Source organism: Frieseomelitta varia, unplaced genomic scaffold (genome assembly GCF_011392965.1).
Source record: "Frieseomelitta varia isolate USP_RPSP 00005682 unplaced genomic scaffold, Fvar_1.2 scaffold_302, whole genome shotgun sequence".
Taxonomy (NCBI): domain Eukaryota; kingdom Metazoa; phylum Arthropoda; class Insecta; order Hymenoptera; family Apidae; genus Frieseomelitta; species Frieseomelitta varia.
Window position 1 is genome coordinate 124,696 of NW_025110038.1, and position 18,973 is coordinate 143,668.

Consider the following 18,973-nt stretch of genomic DNA (forward strand, 5'->3'; position numbering starts at 1 on the left):
TACGAAATCTCTTTCAACGAGCGACTGAAAATATTTATCATTTCGATAACCGCTGTCTTCGAGGGTCGAGAGCAGTTAAGCTCGTTAAATTTGTTATCAATTAATGCTAGCCTTTGAAACCTCATTAAAGCGTGACTCGTCATCGATATATGATTCTGTAGAACATCTAGAACGCACTGGATTGAAATTCACGTGATAATTGCAATCAAGGATAAATATGTTTTTTATTTTACTCATTCAGCACTTAGTTAGTAAACTTTAAAAACTCGATTCACTCGTGTTAATGTTACAGAAATAATTTAAAAGTATGTTTTCGATGGATGCAACTGCAATCTATTTTTAAACAAAGATGCCGCAATTATTTTTATCTGCAATCAACTGACTATTCATCGACACTAACCGTATCAAGTGATTCATATTATTGCTTGTTGCAATAACAAACTCATACATGTGCATCTTTAATACGTGCTCCTACACAACTCGATTAATCACAAGTTCGATCCGATCATTGGCTGTCGACCAATTGTTTCAATTTGTTTACACGGTCGGTTGTTCAAGAATCCTGCGGCACATCAATCGACGTTTGTTAATAGCAATCTCAAATGCATATTGTAGGATATTTGAAATTTTACTAGAATTTGATGGATATATTTGCAACTTAATAATAATTTGCGTCATATGAACATTATCTATCAGTTGTCCAATAAAAATAAAGGGAAACAAGATTTTTTCGAGATTGATCTTCATTTAATTACTGAAACATTCGCGTACATAAATAGAGTACAAATACATGTGATAGTGATACGTGTACTTATGTGTGTTTGCATCTCAATACCTATTACGATCCAATGATATATACATTTGTTTTTTCCATTTCTATCCTTGAGCGTCGAGTCTTTTCGAAATGCATTTTTTTTTAATCACGTCGAAGACAATGGAGAATATCATAAAAGAAAAATTTGATGGATGCTAGCTAGTCCCTTCCTTCTTTTTTCACAAAGTAATCATTCGAAAATATTCGATGTGTTTTATATAAAAGTATGATTAATGTTGCTAATATCTTATGATTGACATACCTACATCATATTTTCGTTCTATCTAAATTATGTAAGATATGGATCATCGTGGGTTTTCTTAAAAATATATTTTCAACGTCAATTCTTCGCAAAAGTTTCGTTAAAATAATTCTTGTCATTTTGAAATAATGGCGTCAAACTGCTTCAACGATTAATAAGGATGACTGAATGGAAATATGATGTGATTCAAATACATGTACATCGATATTGGCATGTCTATTCGATATCGAAGATTAAAGTACCTGCACCTAATAATCCCAAAAGGATGGTTTTTCTCATAATTCATTTCGGGCGAACAGCATTTTCAACTTCAATTCCACGTTCAGTTCATGTTAGATTAATCTTCCAATTATTCCAATAACATTGAATTTACTTTTCATCTTTTTCTCTAATCGCGGTAATTATAATTTTTCAAATACCCGACGGCAGATTCCATGAAAACAAGGAAAACAGTTTCGAGCGTCTAAAAAACAAAAAGCGTTGGCATGACTTCAGCACGGAATCTATTAATCAAAGAATGCTGTTTCTCGGTCGTTTTCTTCGCTTCTTTTTCTATTTATGCTTACATGCTTCGTTTATTTTCTACCTTAAACGCTAGTTGTATCGTTAGAAACGTTAGTGAAGCGTGAACCTTTAAATATCGCTAGTCTTGATACGGGTTACAAGTAGATTTCCGCGGAATGAAAAATGTGGCTAGAGCTGTGTCGAACGATGCTTGATCTAGATATTTATCTCATTCCGCAGCAGCTCGAGGAGACCACGGAGAGTTATATCGAACGACGAAGGGGGAGAGATTTGTCGTTCGTTATAACTTATTCTCCTTGCAATCCGATCAGAAGTAGCTCGTAAGAGATAAGACAGTTAGCTGTGTCTAAAATGTCCTTAAATAAAGTGTACTTATTACAACGTTTGTCGTCAGGGTGTCCCTGGTTATTCTTAGAGAAAAGAACATAGTAATCACGGATCGGGGAACAATTGTTGTCCAATCGACCAAATGTATCATTTTGTTTTCTCGATACGAGGAACATGACGTCACAGAGATGTCCACGCGATGCGTAATTCCTTTATCTCCCATAGTTTCATCGTTCTCGAGAAAATGCACGTTCCGCGACTCGCTACGACATATTGCACGCAAGATCCCTGCGATCTTCGACCCATGCGATCTAAAAGATCCGATATACATACATGTACGATAAATATTATGTATAAATGAATGGAATATCAGATGTAAAACGCGTAAGTATAGAGATTGTCCGGTAAGATATTCTGAAGCCAAATCGTTGTCTACCTCTATCGTTGTCTACGAAATCCATCCTCAACTGTATGTAAAACTAATTCCCCCTTACGAGGCGTTGCACAAGCGACAAGCCTCGTGATTCTCGCCGCATCGTTTAATCGTCGTGTGAAATTATATTTAAAGTGTTCTATAATGAGTGTGCTTTTAACATCGTCAATGAAAAGATTTTTTTCAGAGCGTTGCATAAGCAACTTGTGACTTCCGCCATGTGCAAGCTCTCGATTTAACGGCGAACAATAGATCCTGTTTGATTTAGCATTCTTTTTTTAGAGATACTATTCGTTTCCCCTTTTTGATTTTTCTTCGCCTTTTAATATTTACGTGTATCGTTGGAAGTTCTTTGCCACGGGGCATCTGTATTCCGATTAATTCAATTGCCTCACGAATCGAATGCGACGTTTGGAATATCATGTTTCCGCTTAATGTAGTATGAATGATAAGTTCTCGATAGCAGGGGACGCATCGCGACAAACCCGAAAGCGCACCGCCTGAATGAAAAATGTATGTTCATAGTGTGGAAAAATGAATGTTTTTTTGCGCGGCACGGCTCTTCAATTCGTAGAAAAGCGTTTCGCGCGAAGCGTGAGTAATATCGGCGATGACGGCGCAAAATTGCAATTTTTCCATCCGTCTATTCGAACACGTGCCTCTCGGGTTCATCGGATGCAGTCTTATAACACGTACGATGTGTTACGCAAGGTGAGTTTGCACTTTATCCGTAGTTTTTCCTTGCCGCTTCTCTCGTCATCACTTGAGTTTGACGGGGAATTTTCAGGGCATCATTTTGCGGGGCGACAGCCATTTCTTCATGTAATAACAAAAGATTGTGGAAATATAGATAAGAACTAGCAGAGCGCACGTCACTCCTAGAACCAGCACCGAAGTCTTTGTTGGACAGGGCTCTACTATCGTTACTGTTTTATCTGAAAAGTAGAAATAAATATTTTTTGAAAATATTCTTCACAACATATTAATGTAATATTTCGAAGACAGAGGGAGAAATTTTTTATGCAATTACCGGCTTCGTTGAAATCTATGCTGGCGTCGTTCTTCAAGAAGTCTGACTGTTTCTCGTCGCCAAAGTCGAGAACAAGAATTTCCTGAGACAGCGTCATATCCTCTGCTTTTTCTTCCGTGGCATTCGTGATACTTCTTCGACGCCTCTTACCCCACGACTCGACCGATTCACGTCCCCACTCGCAGACAGCCTGTAATTAATCAACGTCTCTTCATTTTTCGTCGACCAGATATATAAATTATTTTCGTCCGTTCAATTACCGGTTCACATGGTCCCAAACAGTACTTGACATTGCATTGGAAGATCACACCGTAAGACTCGGTGAATCTGAATGCCTCGTAGATTGATTGAAGAGCGTTTCCGTCAGGTGTGAAACTCGGGAAGATTGACGGATCCACCGGACAACTGAAAATTAAACAATTGTTTGTTCAACTAAGTTTAATTATCGCGACGTTATTTTTTTCTCATAGACAAACTACGGACCCTTCGTCATCGATGATTTGGAAGGTACTTTTTGAATCCTTGGCCATGGCGACGCAACTTCTTGCAAAAATTCCGTAAGGAGCTACAGATCGAAACGAACGAAGATTAAGATCACGGTCGGCGTACGTTCACGCAACAACGATGAACACTCACTGTCTTCCGGGATTTCGATTCTGAACGTTAACTTGTCTCCGATACGGACAGTCTCCACTTCCCTGGATCTGCTGTCGAGGATACGAATTCTTGGTGGCGGGGCTTCCGGCGCGCTGGTGATACTTATCATTTCCGGGTCCCTGATAGGCATCATTCCGAATGTAATATTTTTCGACGACATGTCGTACGTGCATTTCACTTTGTAAATCTTGTCCGCCTTGGTCATCACCACGGAATGATGCTGAAGGACGACCGTGTTCGAGTAGATGCCAGTCTGAAAACCGTCACGCTGCCGTAGTGAACAAAGAGGATTTGAACAGGATTCGAGTGAATACGTGATCATTCGTAAGCGTGAACGCACGTATATAATATCAATTACTTACCACACTCTGAGTGTTACAGTCTTGCCCACTCATAGTCAGATCGAGCCTGAAGAGATCGCTATTAATCACATCGATGTTACAGGTCTCCGAACGGCCGAGAGCATAAATACGGCCATTAAATGGCTTGTTCGTACGAACCTGGACGGCAATTCGCGTGTCTTTGCAGTCGACGGATACTGCAATCATATTTCACGATTCTTTATTGTCAAGTTCACGATAACAGGGCTTGTTCCGAAGAAGTATTTCATATTTCTTTTCGATCAATTAGCAGCACACTCTTTAGCGAATGTCTGTTTTAATATATACGTACCGTCGTAACAGGTACCAGTTTTATCGCAGTTTATGTCATTCCTCGTCAGGTTATTTATGGTGGGGTCTTCCGTGGTCTCGAAGACGACTGGCGGGTCCGCTAATGGTCCAGTACCCTCTAACGATCAATTTGAATGTATGGAATGACGAGTTCGATCGTACAACGGAAGAAATATAATGGAAATTTGAAATGTCGCTCTTACTTTCGCAATAATTCTCGAAGTAAGTTCCAACTCTCTCGCCGTTATCGATCAATGGTCGTTCCGCATTGAGGTACGTCGAAGGGCCATCGGGAAGCGTCCAATGATCCAGATGGAATAGCTGACAATTGTAAGCAGATCCTTGAGGAGCGCCACGATAGAGGAAAGATCTACAAAGGAACTCGTTCTCGATCTCGCAAGCCAACCTACACGCGGATTCGCTTTGAACCTGCAGTTCTTTGTCCGTGTAATAGTGTAATCCCGCATATTGAGCAACCTTATCGTCGGCCACGCCGATTCGTGGCATTTGAAAGTTTCTTTGGGACTTGCACGCCTCTTTCCCTGGAAATGACAACTTCTTAAGTAATTTTTTTTTTTTTTTTTTATATCGAATAGTATACCTTCGTGGCGTACGAATATCTACCGTACCTTTTAAGCACAGATTTTCGAAATAATCCACGCCCTGGGCGTCCACGAATTGCACGTATTGGCCAGTCGTTCTCCGATCGGAATCGCTCAAATGACATTGCAAAGTTACGTAGTTGTATTCGACGGAACGACAGGTGAAACGGTGTTCGTTGAGGCAAGCCGCTAGGCAAGCTTCCTTCGTCGATGTGTAGATCAAAGCATTGTCTAGACCACGAATCATCTTGTTAGGAACACGTTCGAAGGACCATGGTCGCAGACAGACGTTCTCTGAAAAAGAAAAACCAAGAAAAAATATTGACAATAGAAGAAAAAACAGTAAGAACATTTCAATTGTAAGAAGCCTATACAATTCTGACCATTCAATTCTGCTAAAAGAAAAAGAGAAAAACAATTCAAACGAAACAGAGATTGTCTCACATCTTATTGTCATTGTATTGACGATGATTTTTTTTATGTCATGTAAAATGTTTTTGTTTGTAGAGAGGTAAAACACGTGGGTACGCCTGACCGCAGACACAACGTTTGCACACCTGACGAAGCATATACAGGCTGCAGAGAATGCTTTCTTATGTAACTCTCGCCTGTGCCACATGAGTCTCATACACCGACACCTGTAGCCACACGAGGGAGGATCGATATAACAACGAAATCTTCTAATTTCGCATCTTCTCGACGTTGCAACATCTCGAATTTCAAGAATTCTACTAATAAAACGTCCACGATATAAATAAGATTCCTACGTACATTCCATCTGTCTTCCGAGCTGTTTTCTGTAAGTCAAGGTCGTTCCAAGGTCATTCTATTTTAACACCAAAACGACCATCACGTCCTGTACAGTGCAGGATGAAACGACGTGCCAGTGAAATATGATAATTCGCATTCGCCCGAGAGGAAAGCGCGGCTGCGTGAAGAAAAAAAAAAAAAAAAAAAAAAAAAGAGAAACGGAAAGAAAGAATGCGAAGTGTATGCTCGCGGCACGGATCGTCGATCGTGGAAACAGTTATGCTATATCCGGCCGGTCCGAGGAAGTGTGGCGAATTTCTCGGTTGGCGGCTGATCACGCGAGCGTGACGGCCGCGAGACGAGCCACGGGTTTGAAGCGCGCGAGCGCGCGTCACCTCGGTGCCAAAATCACGAGCGAACATGTGACTTGGCATGTGTCGAGCGCGATCTGCCACTTCGTGACGCACGGCCGCGCGACTTTGCAGCCGAGAAACGAGAATACATTTCATCGGGGAGCGGACGATCGTTCCAATTTCTTTTGTTCCGCCCTCGAAACCGGCGCTAATGTCGGCGAACACCGGGAACCGATGCCAACGAACCGACCGTGTCACTCGATGATTCACCGCGGTCGTGCGAATTCCTCATCTCGTACGACCACAGAAATACTCCATTCGATACATCAGTCTGATTTGTTCAATAACAATATTCTGTGAAACACTAACTACATTCTGTAATTGTTTTCGTTTTTTTTTTTTTTTTTTTTTTTTTTTTTTTTTTTAATATTACGTCTCTTTTCCCTGATTTATTTATTTGTCTTATTTTCGAGAGTTAAATTCCAACTCTGAATATTGCGATCGGAATCTTTAAAAATACGCTGGCCGTTTTGTTTTCAGTTTCGTACTATTTTCGGACGCCTCGAACACGCGAATGACGGCGGGGACGAAGAAACTGGCTGGTGATTTTTATCCGCTGGAAATATTTTGTTATACAGATTGAACCGGCGTTGAACCCTGTCACCTGTGACTCATGCAAGTCCGCTAAAATTAATCGTTGTCGTGGGCTGCTTTATTTTCTAGATTAATTAAATGTCGAGGCACGGGATAGAGCTTGTTGCGTAAAATTTTGCACGAGCCAATTGCTGACGTTCGAGTATCTGTCGTCGAGAGGCCGATCGCCCGTGCAAATTCTTAACGCGTTGAGACCTCGATGATGGAGGTCTGTTTCGTCTGTTCCCAGTTATTTTAAGAGAGGAGAGATTTTGAATAGAAGTTGCCAACTGAAAAACACATCGCTTCTCCTTCATTTCGCGACTTTACTTTTCGTATTCTTTGCAGATTTAATAGAGACTACGTCAGAAACATGAATATTCTCTTGAGATGTTACAAATGAAATTGAATTTTTGACAGACAAATTTATGTAGGCAAAAAACAAAAATCCAATCAAATGTAAAAAATAAAAAATTGTTAAGATAATATATTATACAGTAAAACCCAACGTATATGAAGAAATATATGAAATATCCAAAATAAAGTCCAACATAGAGTTGAATATGTAACAGCAAACGAGACCAAGTGAATTTACATGAATATTCGTATCCTGTTCATTATGTTATTCGGTCAAGAGAGTAACGAAAGTGTTCTACGGTCGATCAGGCGCCTGGACGAGAAGCAATCGTGCTTTTCGAGGAATCGGCAACCTTCTCCAAAGTCCTTTTTGTTATCTTTCGAAACGTGAGACAGGTCAAACCGCGGGTGTCCCCGAAGGTGTCTAACGACTCGTAGCTGCGAGTTTTGCGATTGTGCTGAGATAGTTGGAAGGCTCGAAGGTACCAGCAGGCTCGTTAAACCAATATTAGGCGTTTCTTGGGATATTTTCGACACCTTCGGCGAAGGTTCTGACCTGTTTACAGCGGCGACCGTACTTAAAGTATTTTTTCACATCGCCTGAAAGGTACCAGTAGATCTTTTATTGTTTGCTGCCATCCGGACTACCCTCTTTGGCAAAACGTACTTCTCCCTGTCAGTGGGAAATCCGAAACTGCCTGCGTTCACGGGGGATGGGACTTTTGTCTAGAGGTCTAAAGGTTTGGTGGCTTCTTCACGTTCATTTCTTGAACATAATAGGTGATGCACAAATGTTTTGTGTATTTAGATATCGGAGAGAAGTTTCACTAAAATTTAGCTTTGCTGATACTCTTTATTAAAGAAATGGAAAGCAACGTAGACTCTTAGTTTTTAAATTTCTTCTTAAATTCTGTTTCTAGATTACTTTAAAATTTATTCAAAACGTGGGTAAAATAATAAGATTATGCATGTTAAAAAACAAAAGCAAAGGAAGAAAAAAATAATTTAGTTGTATATGTATATGTATTATGAAAATAAATCATTCAGGAACTTGGACAAATGCGAAGGTAATATGGCTCCTTAACAAAAATCATAAAAACTATTACTTTCGTAACAATCAAAAGTGAATCAACAAGCTAAATTCTATTTCTTATAAACAAACATTTATTATCTTTTAACTACTGTTTATATTCATTATGTATTTATTATGCAATTCACAAATTTAATTAATTTTATTCAATTTAATTTATTTTATGGAATAATATTTGTTAAAAAATATATATAAATATATATTGTATCGATTTTATGAAAAGATTTACAAAAAATCGATGTTTAAAATGTCTTGATTTATAAAGAATCTCGATGTGAAAATAAGTCTTGAGGCTTATATCTTACACTTATTTTTGATTTGAAGCTTTTATTTTTAGGAGACATATTACTCTTTATTATGAGTCAATATATCAATATGCATAGGTTTAGAAATTTCTTGTTAGACATTTTTCTAGAAAAGCTTGCTAGTAACCGAGAGCCAGGCTATAACTCTATTTTCGTTGAAAGTAGTAAAAATATTGTGAAGGAAAATTTCACATTCTCTAAAAAACTTTATGGTCGTGTAATGCATGTAAAATGCGATTTGCAAAGTGCAATTGTATTGTTGAAATGAATTTACGATTTTTTCCATGAACTGATTCCTAGTGTTGCTCCGAATGAAAAAGATTTAGAGCTAGATGTCGAAAAAATTAATATTTCTTAAGATACTTCAAATTTCATACAAGGCGATTTTAAGTGAAAAAATCAATATATGTACATTATTTTTAGTGTAATGATGAAAAAGATATTCAGAACAAAGAATTGCACTAGTTTAAAGGGTGGTAAAAGAATTGACGATGGTAGAATTTTTTTCAAGGTCAAAACAAGGTCAGAACAATTTGTAACATTTTAAAATCATTGATGATTTTTTAAATAAACTTTATATTTTTATTTATACAATTTTAATAATCGTTTTGTTCCGATTTGAAGAAATTTGTTCCGATTTGAAGAAATTTAAACTGATATTTTTTGACTATATCAAACTATTATTATTGGTTCGTATATTTATAAAATGAATATCATGTTATGATATCTGTTTAAATTGTTTTATTATTATTGCAGAAAGTACGTGTAATTAAGGATAAATATAATATAATTTTGAATCTTGTATAAAATATAAAGTATTTCAAGAATTATAAATTATTAATCATTAAGATTAATATTCTTTTCAATATTGAAATTCGTCGAAAAGAAATTCAGAGTTCCATTTAAAAAATAATGCAACTGGAATTGTAAAATTTCTTTGTAGCAAAGAAATTTTATAAAAAATCTCACTAGACGATGATAGAATTTCTTAAACAATAAAAGCTTTTCCTTTAGAATTTTTTTCTATTTTCGATAGGAATAGAGTTGTAGCTCATGTAATAGATTTACCTTGTATTTAAATAATGATTTATCTTTTTTTAAATAATGATTCTACAAGCCTTTTATCAGACATATCAATATTCTTTAATTTTTTAATTAACAAGAAATACAATATATCAATTTCTTTAATTTGCAAGAAATATTTCTTTACAAGCAGGATGAAAAATTTTTATTTTATAGGATAGTGTTTATATTTAGTAAAGAGAGACTATGACACTATACTGCTAAATATATCTGTAATAAATTTCTTTCTTTTTTCAACTCCTCTTTTTACACTAGATTCAGTGGCGGCTTGTACATAGCACTGCGGAACTACATTATCAACAATTCTATATAATTTTCCTATTTTGTATAAAAAATAATAAAAAATTTTATATTAATAGCGTTTAAATATATTTTAAATTATATAATTAAAAATATATTTTTATATATATTTTAAATATATTTTTATATATATTTTAAATATATTTTTATATATATTTTAAATATATTTTTATATATATATTAAATATATTTTAAATATATATTTAAAAGTTGTAGCACTCACATGATTTCAGTAGAAGCCACATGCCGCCACTGGTTAGATTATTTCAGATTACGATAGAGAAATTGAAATTTGAAAAAGACTGAGTATACGAGATCAGGCAAAGGTAAATTATTGTTTCCACGATACTGAGTTAGGCTAAAATGCAACGCTATTGACTATATATTATACTCGATATCGAATATATAATAAACTTATATTATCGAATATATAATAAACTTTCTCCGCCTGTCGTTGCTACCAGCGTGCAATTATTTGCACGTCTACCTGCTTCCTTCACGTCCCGCGTCCCGCGTCACGCGTCTTTGCTACTAGCTCTTACACCTGGATTTCCTGACTGTTTCCTTTGGCAATGCCGCCTAAATTGCAGGATTTTTCTCTAACCTGCTAGCTAGTCGTCCAGCTGGCCTCTTTTATTTTCTCACCGATCTCTCGGTATGAGATAAAAGGTTAGCCAAGGGCTAACTATTAACATTCATTATCCCAGTCTTGCTGGTGGCTGGCAAATTGCCAGTGGCAATATTAAATTCTCAAGGTTGATTCTTGTAAATAGGTGCATGACCCTCGAAAAAGAAGCTCCTAATAGCGTTTACCGGCAGTTCCATTCGACTATGTGGCACGGTTGATGTTCGATCGATCTCGCGTTACAAAGTTTCGAAGCATGTTCTCGGCCAGGACTGCTCACCTGATCTGATCTGCAGCTTCGTCATGTAGTACATGTTCGCGGCTCTCTGCGGCTGTGCCGCTGGATTCGTTGCCGCTGTCTCGTTCTGCAGCTGGCACAGGGTGTCTTGCATCGGCGCCAAAGGATTTACGACGAACGAGAACGCCGCCGCCTGACACTCGGCCTCTTCGCGGCACCAACCCTGACACTCGTATAAAGACAGGTTCCTTACACTGTAGTACGTCGTTCCGCGGTAATCGTAGTCTGTCAGCTTCTCGAACGCTGTCCTAGCTGAAACGTGAATGCGATTCCTTTGAGAACATTGCAAAGAACGGCGTAACTGGAATTACACGTTTACAGGTGGTTCTGAAGCATCTCGTTCGTTACATTCAAGGGGATAAAATGTACGGATGTACTTACCCAGAGCAGCGTGAGCGACGGTGACGAAAGCTAACAGCGTGACGCCAGCGACCACGGTCCCCATCGTGCCGATCGCAGACGAACCCATCTGGAACGGAAGCAATGGATATCGGTTAGAAGCGCAATTACCCCCTCGCGTTCAGCGTCTCATATTCGTCTTTCGTTCTCAAGAAAGGCTCAACTCGTGTCGTTTAATGAATGTTACGCGTATCTAAAATACGTTTACCAAGTGAAGTTCCGTTGCGTTTTTTCGCTACTATCGGGAACCAAGAGATAGCGCGAATTTGAAATTTCTTTACCAATATAATAATAAAACAACGTACAAGCTATGCAGTTTTGTTTCACGATCTTCGTATTCGAGCATGTTTTCTTTTATATTTATAATCTAATTAGAGAGGCGAAAGATAACAGGTTTCTCGGTAACTCGTTTTCCAAGGGAGGACGCGCGATGTTCGTAAATCAATCCAGCGAAGCGAGGAATAAATCGTTGGAAGTCGATAGGTGTAACTGGTCGTCGAGCAAGTCCTCTCATAAAAGTGTTAAGAGACGAAGCCAGCTCGAGGAAGTCGTTCAAGATTGCCAGCGTTGGTCGAGTAATTCGCCAGTGCAAGCTGAAAGCACGCAAGTCACCGGCTTTCCGTATACGTTTTGCTTATGTTTCAACTGACTACTTCCTGGATTTCTTCTTTCCCTCGCTTTTTGCTCCCTTTCCACCTTCCTATTTCTTCTCGCCGGTATCTACTCAGCTTCTCCTATGCCCGTTCTCCTCGTTCATCCCTACGTTTCTCTTTCTTCATCTTCGAGCGAGGATGGAGCGCGTTCGCGATCGTTCGCCTCCTCCTTCCACACTCGCTCCTCGTTTTTCCTCCCGGTCGATTGAGCGATCCAACGATACTTACAGCCGTGTAAGGCTCGCTATTTCGCAGGTTTGTTCTAGCTTCTTCTTCGTCTTCTTCTTCCTCCAGGATCTACAGAATCCTACCCGAGAGCGCGTAAATCCTGCTTCGAGACCGGTCGTTACGTCGATCGCCATTCATTTTCGTTTTCTGCGCGTTTGCCACGTCCTTCCAAAATCAGCCTTCCCTCCCCCGACCGATCGTTCGAAACGTGATTATTCCCTCGAGCAGCTAGGTTCGTTCACCTGTGGTTTGTCCGTTGGTTATCTTCGATTCGAAGCGCGATCGCGCGAGTTCTTCGTACGTCGTTTGCCCTCGCTAAAATTCAAAGGACTCGCAACTCGGTACACACGGTTCAGTGGCAGCACGTAAATGATGCGAGATTGCTCGAACTGAAATGTGATACACACACACATATATACACATGTGTATGTACACATACGTAATGCGATAACGGCGCGTCAGGCCTCCGGAGGATGGAGTCTAGGCTTCGGGGTTTCGTAGCCTCGGTTCGAGGTCATCGAGCCTGGAATAGCCGGGGACCGTGTATAACAGAGGAGGAGAACTTTGTCGTGGCTTGCACCGAGGTCAAAGGTTCAGCCTGGATCCTTGCCTTCCCCTCTTCTTCGTTTCTTTCTTGTTTCCTTTCCCCAGACAACGGGTTTTGAACTTCGAAGGACCCGATTTCAATCTGTTCGCTATATGTTTTAGGTTATGGTGCAATGAATGCGTATTTTATTGTTCCGTTGAATGGAACGTCTGGGAGATTGAAATACACACATACAGAAGAGAGAGAGAGAGAGAGAGAGAAAGAGAGAGAGAGAGAGAGAGAGAGAGAGAGAGAGAGACACATTTACAAGAATTCATATATAGATATATATTTGATCGTTCAGAACGAAAAACGAATCTAGGCCTGACGATTGATATATGTAAAAGATGCTTGAAAAGTGTTCATCGTTCGCCCAGAATGCATCAACCTAACTTCTTGCGCTGGAATAACGTGCCACTCACGTCAAGAATTGTTTGTCCCAAAATTGCAATATTTTCTCAATTTTAAGTATATTTAAATAAGCAAAACAAATAATTTATTACTTCTCAATAACTTTCTATCCAGTAATATCATACTGACGAGTTCGAAAAGAAAACGACGAATTATTGTATACGGTTCGGTCACTCGTTATGGTCCGCAATCAGTTGCCAGCGCAACTGGTTAACCTCTTGATGTGCCACGTACGTCAAGAATTTTTTTGAATTTGAAAATTGCGACATTTTCTCAGTTTCTAAGTATATTGAAGTATAACCAAAAATAAATAATAATATTTAATATTTAATATTTAATATTAATTTTAATATTAATATTTTTAATATTTTTAATTTTAATATTAATATTTTTAATATTAATTTTAATATTAATATTTTTAATATTAATTTTAATATTTAATATTATTATATTTAATATTTATTATTATATTATTTTTAATATTTAATATTATATTATATTTAATATTTATTATTATATTATTTTTAATATTTAATATTATATTATATTTAATATTATTGAAGTATAACCTAGGCAAAATAAGTAATAATAATTCTCAGTAATTTCTATCCAGTGATATCATACCGACGAGTTTAAAAAAGAAAGCGACGAATTATTGTACACGGTTTGGTCACTCGTCATGGTCCGCAATCAGTTAACCAGCGCAAGTGGTTAATGTACTTAAGATTCGCAGGTATTTGATTTTTCAGATTCCTTCCTGAATTTTGTGATAAAGTCGCAAGTCGGTGTACTCGCTAACAGTAAGTGTTTCACTTGACGGACAGGTTGATGCACTGTTACGAAGATTAATGATCTCATTGCGGTTGCCACGAAAGAAATCGGGAGAAGAAGCGCGGACTTCTTCCGGCGCGGCGCGGCGGTTAGTTACCGAGTCATCTGAGAACATTGGGTTTTCTAGGAACTTCGGTATCGAGGGAACGCGGCACTTTATCGCGTTACTGCCCGGCACTGCATTACTTTCTTCCCAGGGACGGGATATGCTACTAACGTCGCACATGTTATGCGAGACGTCATTTTTTGAATGACCGGGATTTTCCTCAACGTGTGAGACTTGTGTCTCCAATTTCCTCGCAGAAAGAGAAAGTTCATTGAGTTTAAGAGAATGCAGTAAAACTGTATATTGAAACTTTATTTTTTAAAGTGTCATTATTTTGTTTAATGAAAATGATATTTTTAAATGGGATACTTTCTTAATCCTCGTCCATCTCTTATACGCATTTGGATAAAACTTTCCTTATTATTTCGTATTTATTGTTAATGAAAAGAATTTCTTGTCTTTCTTGTCTTTTATAAATATAGATGCAGAATTGTAGATAAATACAGGTACAAATAACAAAATATGCCACTAGAGATGGAAATGATATTTATTTTTAAAATCCTTCTAATTATTATACTACAATTATGTATTCAATGCTTTTAGAAGATGTACATACACATTTGCAGTTTTGAATATAGTAGAAATCCGAAACAAATGATCATGATCAACGTTAGACAAAACTGGAAAAAATAAGATCATGACATGAAATTGAACATCCATGTCTGTAGGATTTGTGTGAATCTTACATACATTTGAATAGGATGTTGGACTACTTACTGGATTCAATAAAAGAATGTACAAATTTAAATATTTAACTTTTCATTATGGGTGTTAATTTTTACCATTGTATCAAACTGATGCTAAGGGACAAATTAAGTTTAAAAAATGAGACGGATGAAGATCAAGTTTGACAATGATTCAGCTGTATGTTTAAAAATTTTCTTTCAAAAATTTTCCTAATTTCTTTGAAACTTTTATAATATTTATCAGACAACATGATTCAGTATATTTTACATTTCTTTTTTATACTTATTTCATACATACTTATCTAAAAGCAAACTTTTATTGAAGAAAATCTTCTTTTATTGAAAATTCTAGTTCTTTTAGGTCAGAGACTGAAAACCGAAATATTTTAAGGTTTAGGTATTATACCGGTAAACTGAAACCGAAATATTGTAGGTTTAGGTATTATACCGATAAACTGAAACCGAAATATTGTGAGGTTTAGGTATTATATCGGTATTTGGGAAATCGGTTTTAATACCGGTATATATCGGTATTTGGGAAATCGGTTTTAATACCGATATATACCGGTATGGTACCACTTTACTGACGAAAACCCATTTTTCATTTTCTACGTACAGTGACTCTTATTAATATTCGGACATCATGCTATTCAAAATATTGTTGTGGATTTCGATTGTTTATAATAGTAAATTTGGATTAATTTTTTAATAATATAATAAAACATTCATTATAGTTTATAGTAACAAATTTTATTTATTTATTGCACATACTTTTCTTAATATCAAACNCAAATTTACTATACAGCTTTATGAAAACATTTAATCATTGTCTCCTTTTCCTTTTCTAATATATTACTATTTTATTTACCGATATTATATCGGATTCATACCGGTATTGTACCGGATTCATACCGGTATTATACCGAAACACATCTACCGACTTAACATCGGTATTCGCAACATAAATATTTCGGTTTTATCAAACCGGTATCGAATAGTAACCTAAAAATACCGGTATTTTTCCGGTATCCGTAATACCGATTCGGTCTCTGTTTTAGGTTATTTTAATGTATAATATTTGAAGGGAAAAATATAATTACAAATCTTTTTATTATGTTACTACTAATTATATTTATTTTAAAATTGTACAATTATTTATTATTTTTTATTATTAGTAACGCACAGACATTAGAGTTATATAACAATTGATAAAAGAAGAAGAAAAGAAACAGGAATTGAACATTTAGATTTATAAATCGAGAAGAGATCAATCGATCAGAAATCTCATTTGCATAATTACACACTAAATCTAAGATTACTCATGAAAAAGTCGACCGGAAGACAAGAATATTACGCAAGAAACGCAAATGTGTGTAGTTTATGAGCTGGGAAAACGGCAAGTCGTTAATGAGATTATTGATAACTCTGAATAAAAAAAGAATATCAACAACTTTTTATCGCTTGTTCAGCGTGAGAATATTTATGCTACGAAAAAGATACGTTTGACAACTAGTTCTAAAAGCACATGATGTGAATCGTAGGAATTTATTTGCATTACTAAATTTATTATTTAAAAAAGGTGAAGCATATAGGAATATAGCATACTATCTTTATTATGAAACATTTCCATAATGTGACACTTTAGTACACTTAAATATGATTTGTTTCCAGTATATTTCATATATGTATATCGGAGTTTATTCTTATGAAAAGATGAAGTCATCAGTAAAAAGAACTGCAGCTTTATCGTATTTATAATACGTTATGTAGGTAATATTTATAATAAATATAAATATTTATGGGACCAAATGAGAGACTTGAAGTACATCTCGTATGACAACGATTGATCGCAAGAAAAAATGACGAATTCTGGCGCGTTAATAACGATTAATGTTACAGTCACGTAATAGATTGTATTAGACAAAGTCAAATTTATACAATTGTACATACAAACATCCATCGACGGAATCTGAATTGATAAAACATCCATTTGAAGACTTTGATTTCTGATAATTAGCACGTGTTGCATTTGCAGATAATCACGTTCGAGCTTTGCGTAATATGTCAACTAAAGGAATAAAAACTGGACTACCTCGTTTCGAGGACAAGTTTATTTTATTGAACAGTACGAAACTATAGAATCATCGAAAGTATCGTATTTGAGAATCCTATTAATTTGACGGATTTAAATATCCTTATTGCATATTAGTTATGCGCATTCTCACGAAGATAATACTTTCTCTTTCTATGCCCTGTCGGTTCCCTGTTTCTGCCTGCAAATTTGAACTTTATACGAGTTCATTACGAATCTTTTAAAAGTATCAAACGGTCGATTAACGTTAAAAAACAGATCTCGATTAGTCGGTTCACTCCGAAACAATAGGCAGAACAATAATCAAAATAGACTTGCAGGTCAGCAACCGCGTGCAAAAACATTCAACGCTTTAAAGGCAGTAACTTTTTTTACACAACGCCATATACAAAACATATACAAAACATAAATGTGTAAAATAGAAAATAAGAAATTGTTTTGTGCAAACAAAAAAAATTCTGACCCGGTCTTTAGCACAAGGGTTGGTTATCCGTTGGTTATTCAAAATACTATTTTGAAATAAGTAGTTTAAATAAAGGCATGTTAGCGAATTGAAGCCACAGACCACTAACAATATTATTTAGCGGAAATAATTCTTTCAAATAATTCCACAAATGTATTCAAGCTACTGTGTAATTCATAACCATTCGCTTTATGAATTACATGATTATGAATTGCCTGATTTAAATATGTGCGTAATGAAGTTAGATTGTCATTTAGATGGGAAAATACCAGTAGTTAGGAATTTCACAAATATAATCTACGGACGAGAGATAATAAATTGACAATTTTGTATAAAAAGAGAACGGGTCCTCAACGTCTTCTCGACGTTTATAGAATTTTGTTGACGTTTTATATTTAAAGAGTCTAAAGATTGAAAGAGAACGAGAGAAAAATGAAGTTGATTGAAAGGTGTAAACTTCGAACGTGTTGTTCTAATTTGTTCCACCCGCAGGAAAAGTCGTTTCATCGTGCGTACGGATCCCTGACCTTTACGTCACAACCAGTCTGTCGGCCATACGAGTGAGAAACCTGGCCGACGAGTTCTCGCGAGATGTTTCACAGCTTTTAAAGTCCCTGAGAGTGGCTTCCGGTATTTCGTTCCGCAAATAACACCATTTCCGGACCCTTCGTTCTTAGATCTTCGTTTTTTTTTTTTATGAAGGATATCGTTTTTTAATAAACGCAATCCCGACTATATTGCCGACTGGAAACAATAATATTTTCATGACAAGTAAAATCGAGTTTACAGAAATTTTCGGTTTGTTCAACAGAGGACAATAAGAATTTCTCACGGAGCGAGCGAAACATACAACATTGTGTCGTATCGTGCGAAAACTTAGAAGAATGGATGTACAAGAAAATACTGAAGTTCAAAATGGAAACATACTATATACATTGAAAAAGAATCAAATGTCGAATGTTTATACATAAGATATAGATACAGGATGAGGTATCTAAAACAGGCCACCTGAATATCTTTGCTGTTATTAAAATGATCAGATTACAGTTGCTTCGTATCAAGCGGTACACAATCTGATCAATTTTGATTTTTTTTTAATGGAATTATATATTTTTTAATACATTAGTATACCCATTTCGACGTTCCTTACAAAAAGATGTTATTTATTATGTAAAAATGTAATCTATTTATGTAGAAAAACCATTGGATTAATAATATTTTAACTTCAATTTTAAAATCTAACATATAAACAAGGACACTAATCTAAACTATAAATCTAACATGTAAACACTTTGTGTTTTAGCAAGCTAAATTAAATATGAAAAAAGTAATGAATTAATAGGAAATTATTCTAGTTATAACGAATAATCAAATTGGATTAATTTAGCAATTCAAATACTATT

At 36.3% G+C, this 18,973-nt stretch overlaps 1 protein-coding gene across 2 annotated transcripts in view; it reads right to left on the minus strand.

Annotated features, from left to right (window-relative positions):
- Window positions 1-205: 205 nt before the first annotated feature.
- The window catches only part of LOC122529695, a 59,215-nt gene continuing 40,447 nt past the window's right edge, over window positions 206-18,973 (minus strand). Inside the window, exons 2-12 of one of the 2 annotated variants that reach the window (XM_043656064.1) lie at window positions 11,497-11,584; window positions 11,098-11,367; window positions 5,349-5,615; window positions 4,923-5,261; window positions 4,721-4,837; window positions 4,411-4,586; window positions 4,028-4,301; window positions 3,875-3,956; window positions 3,652-3,796; window positions 3,392-3,581; window positions 206-3,296 (exon numbers count right to left, since the gene is read on the minus strand). In XM_043656064.1, coding sequence (XP_043511999.1) covers window positions 3,145-3,296; window positions 3,392-3,581; window positions 3,652-3,796; window positions 3,875-3,956; window positions 4,028-4,301; window positions 4,411-4,586; window positions 4,721-4,837; window positions 4,923-5,261; window positions 5,349-5,615; window positions 11,098-11,367; window positions 11,497-11,584 — 2,100 coding nt within the window. In that variant the 3' untranslated portion in view covers window positions 206-3,144. Of the gene's footprint in view, window positions 3,297-3,391; window positions 3,582-3,651; window positions 3,797-3,874; window positions 3,957-4,027; window positions 4,317-4,410; window positions 4,587-4,720; window positions 4,838-4,922; window positions 5,262-5,348; window positions 5,616-11,097; window positions 11,368-11,496; window positions 11,585-18,973 lie in introns of both variants that reach the window. The other variant, XM_043656063.1, reaches the window with a different exon arrangement.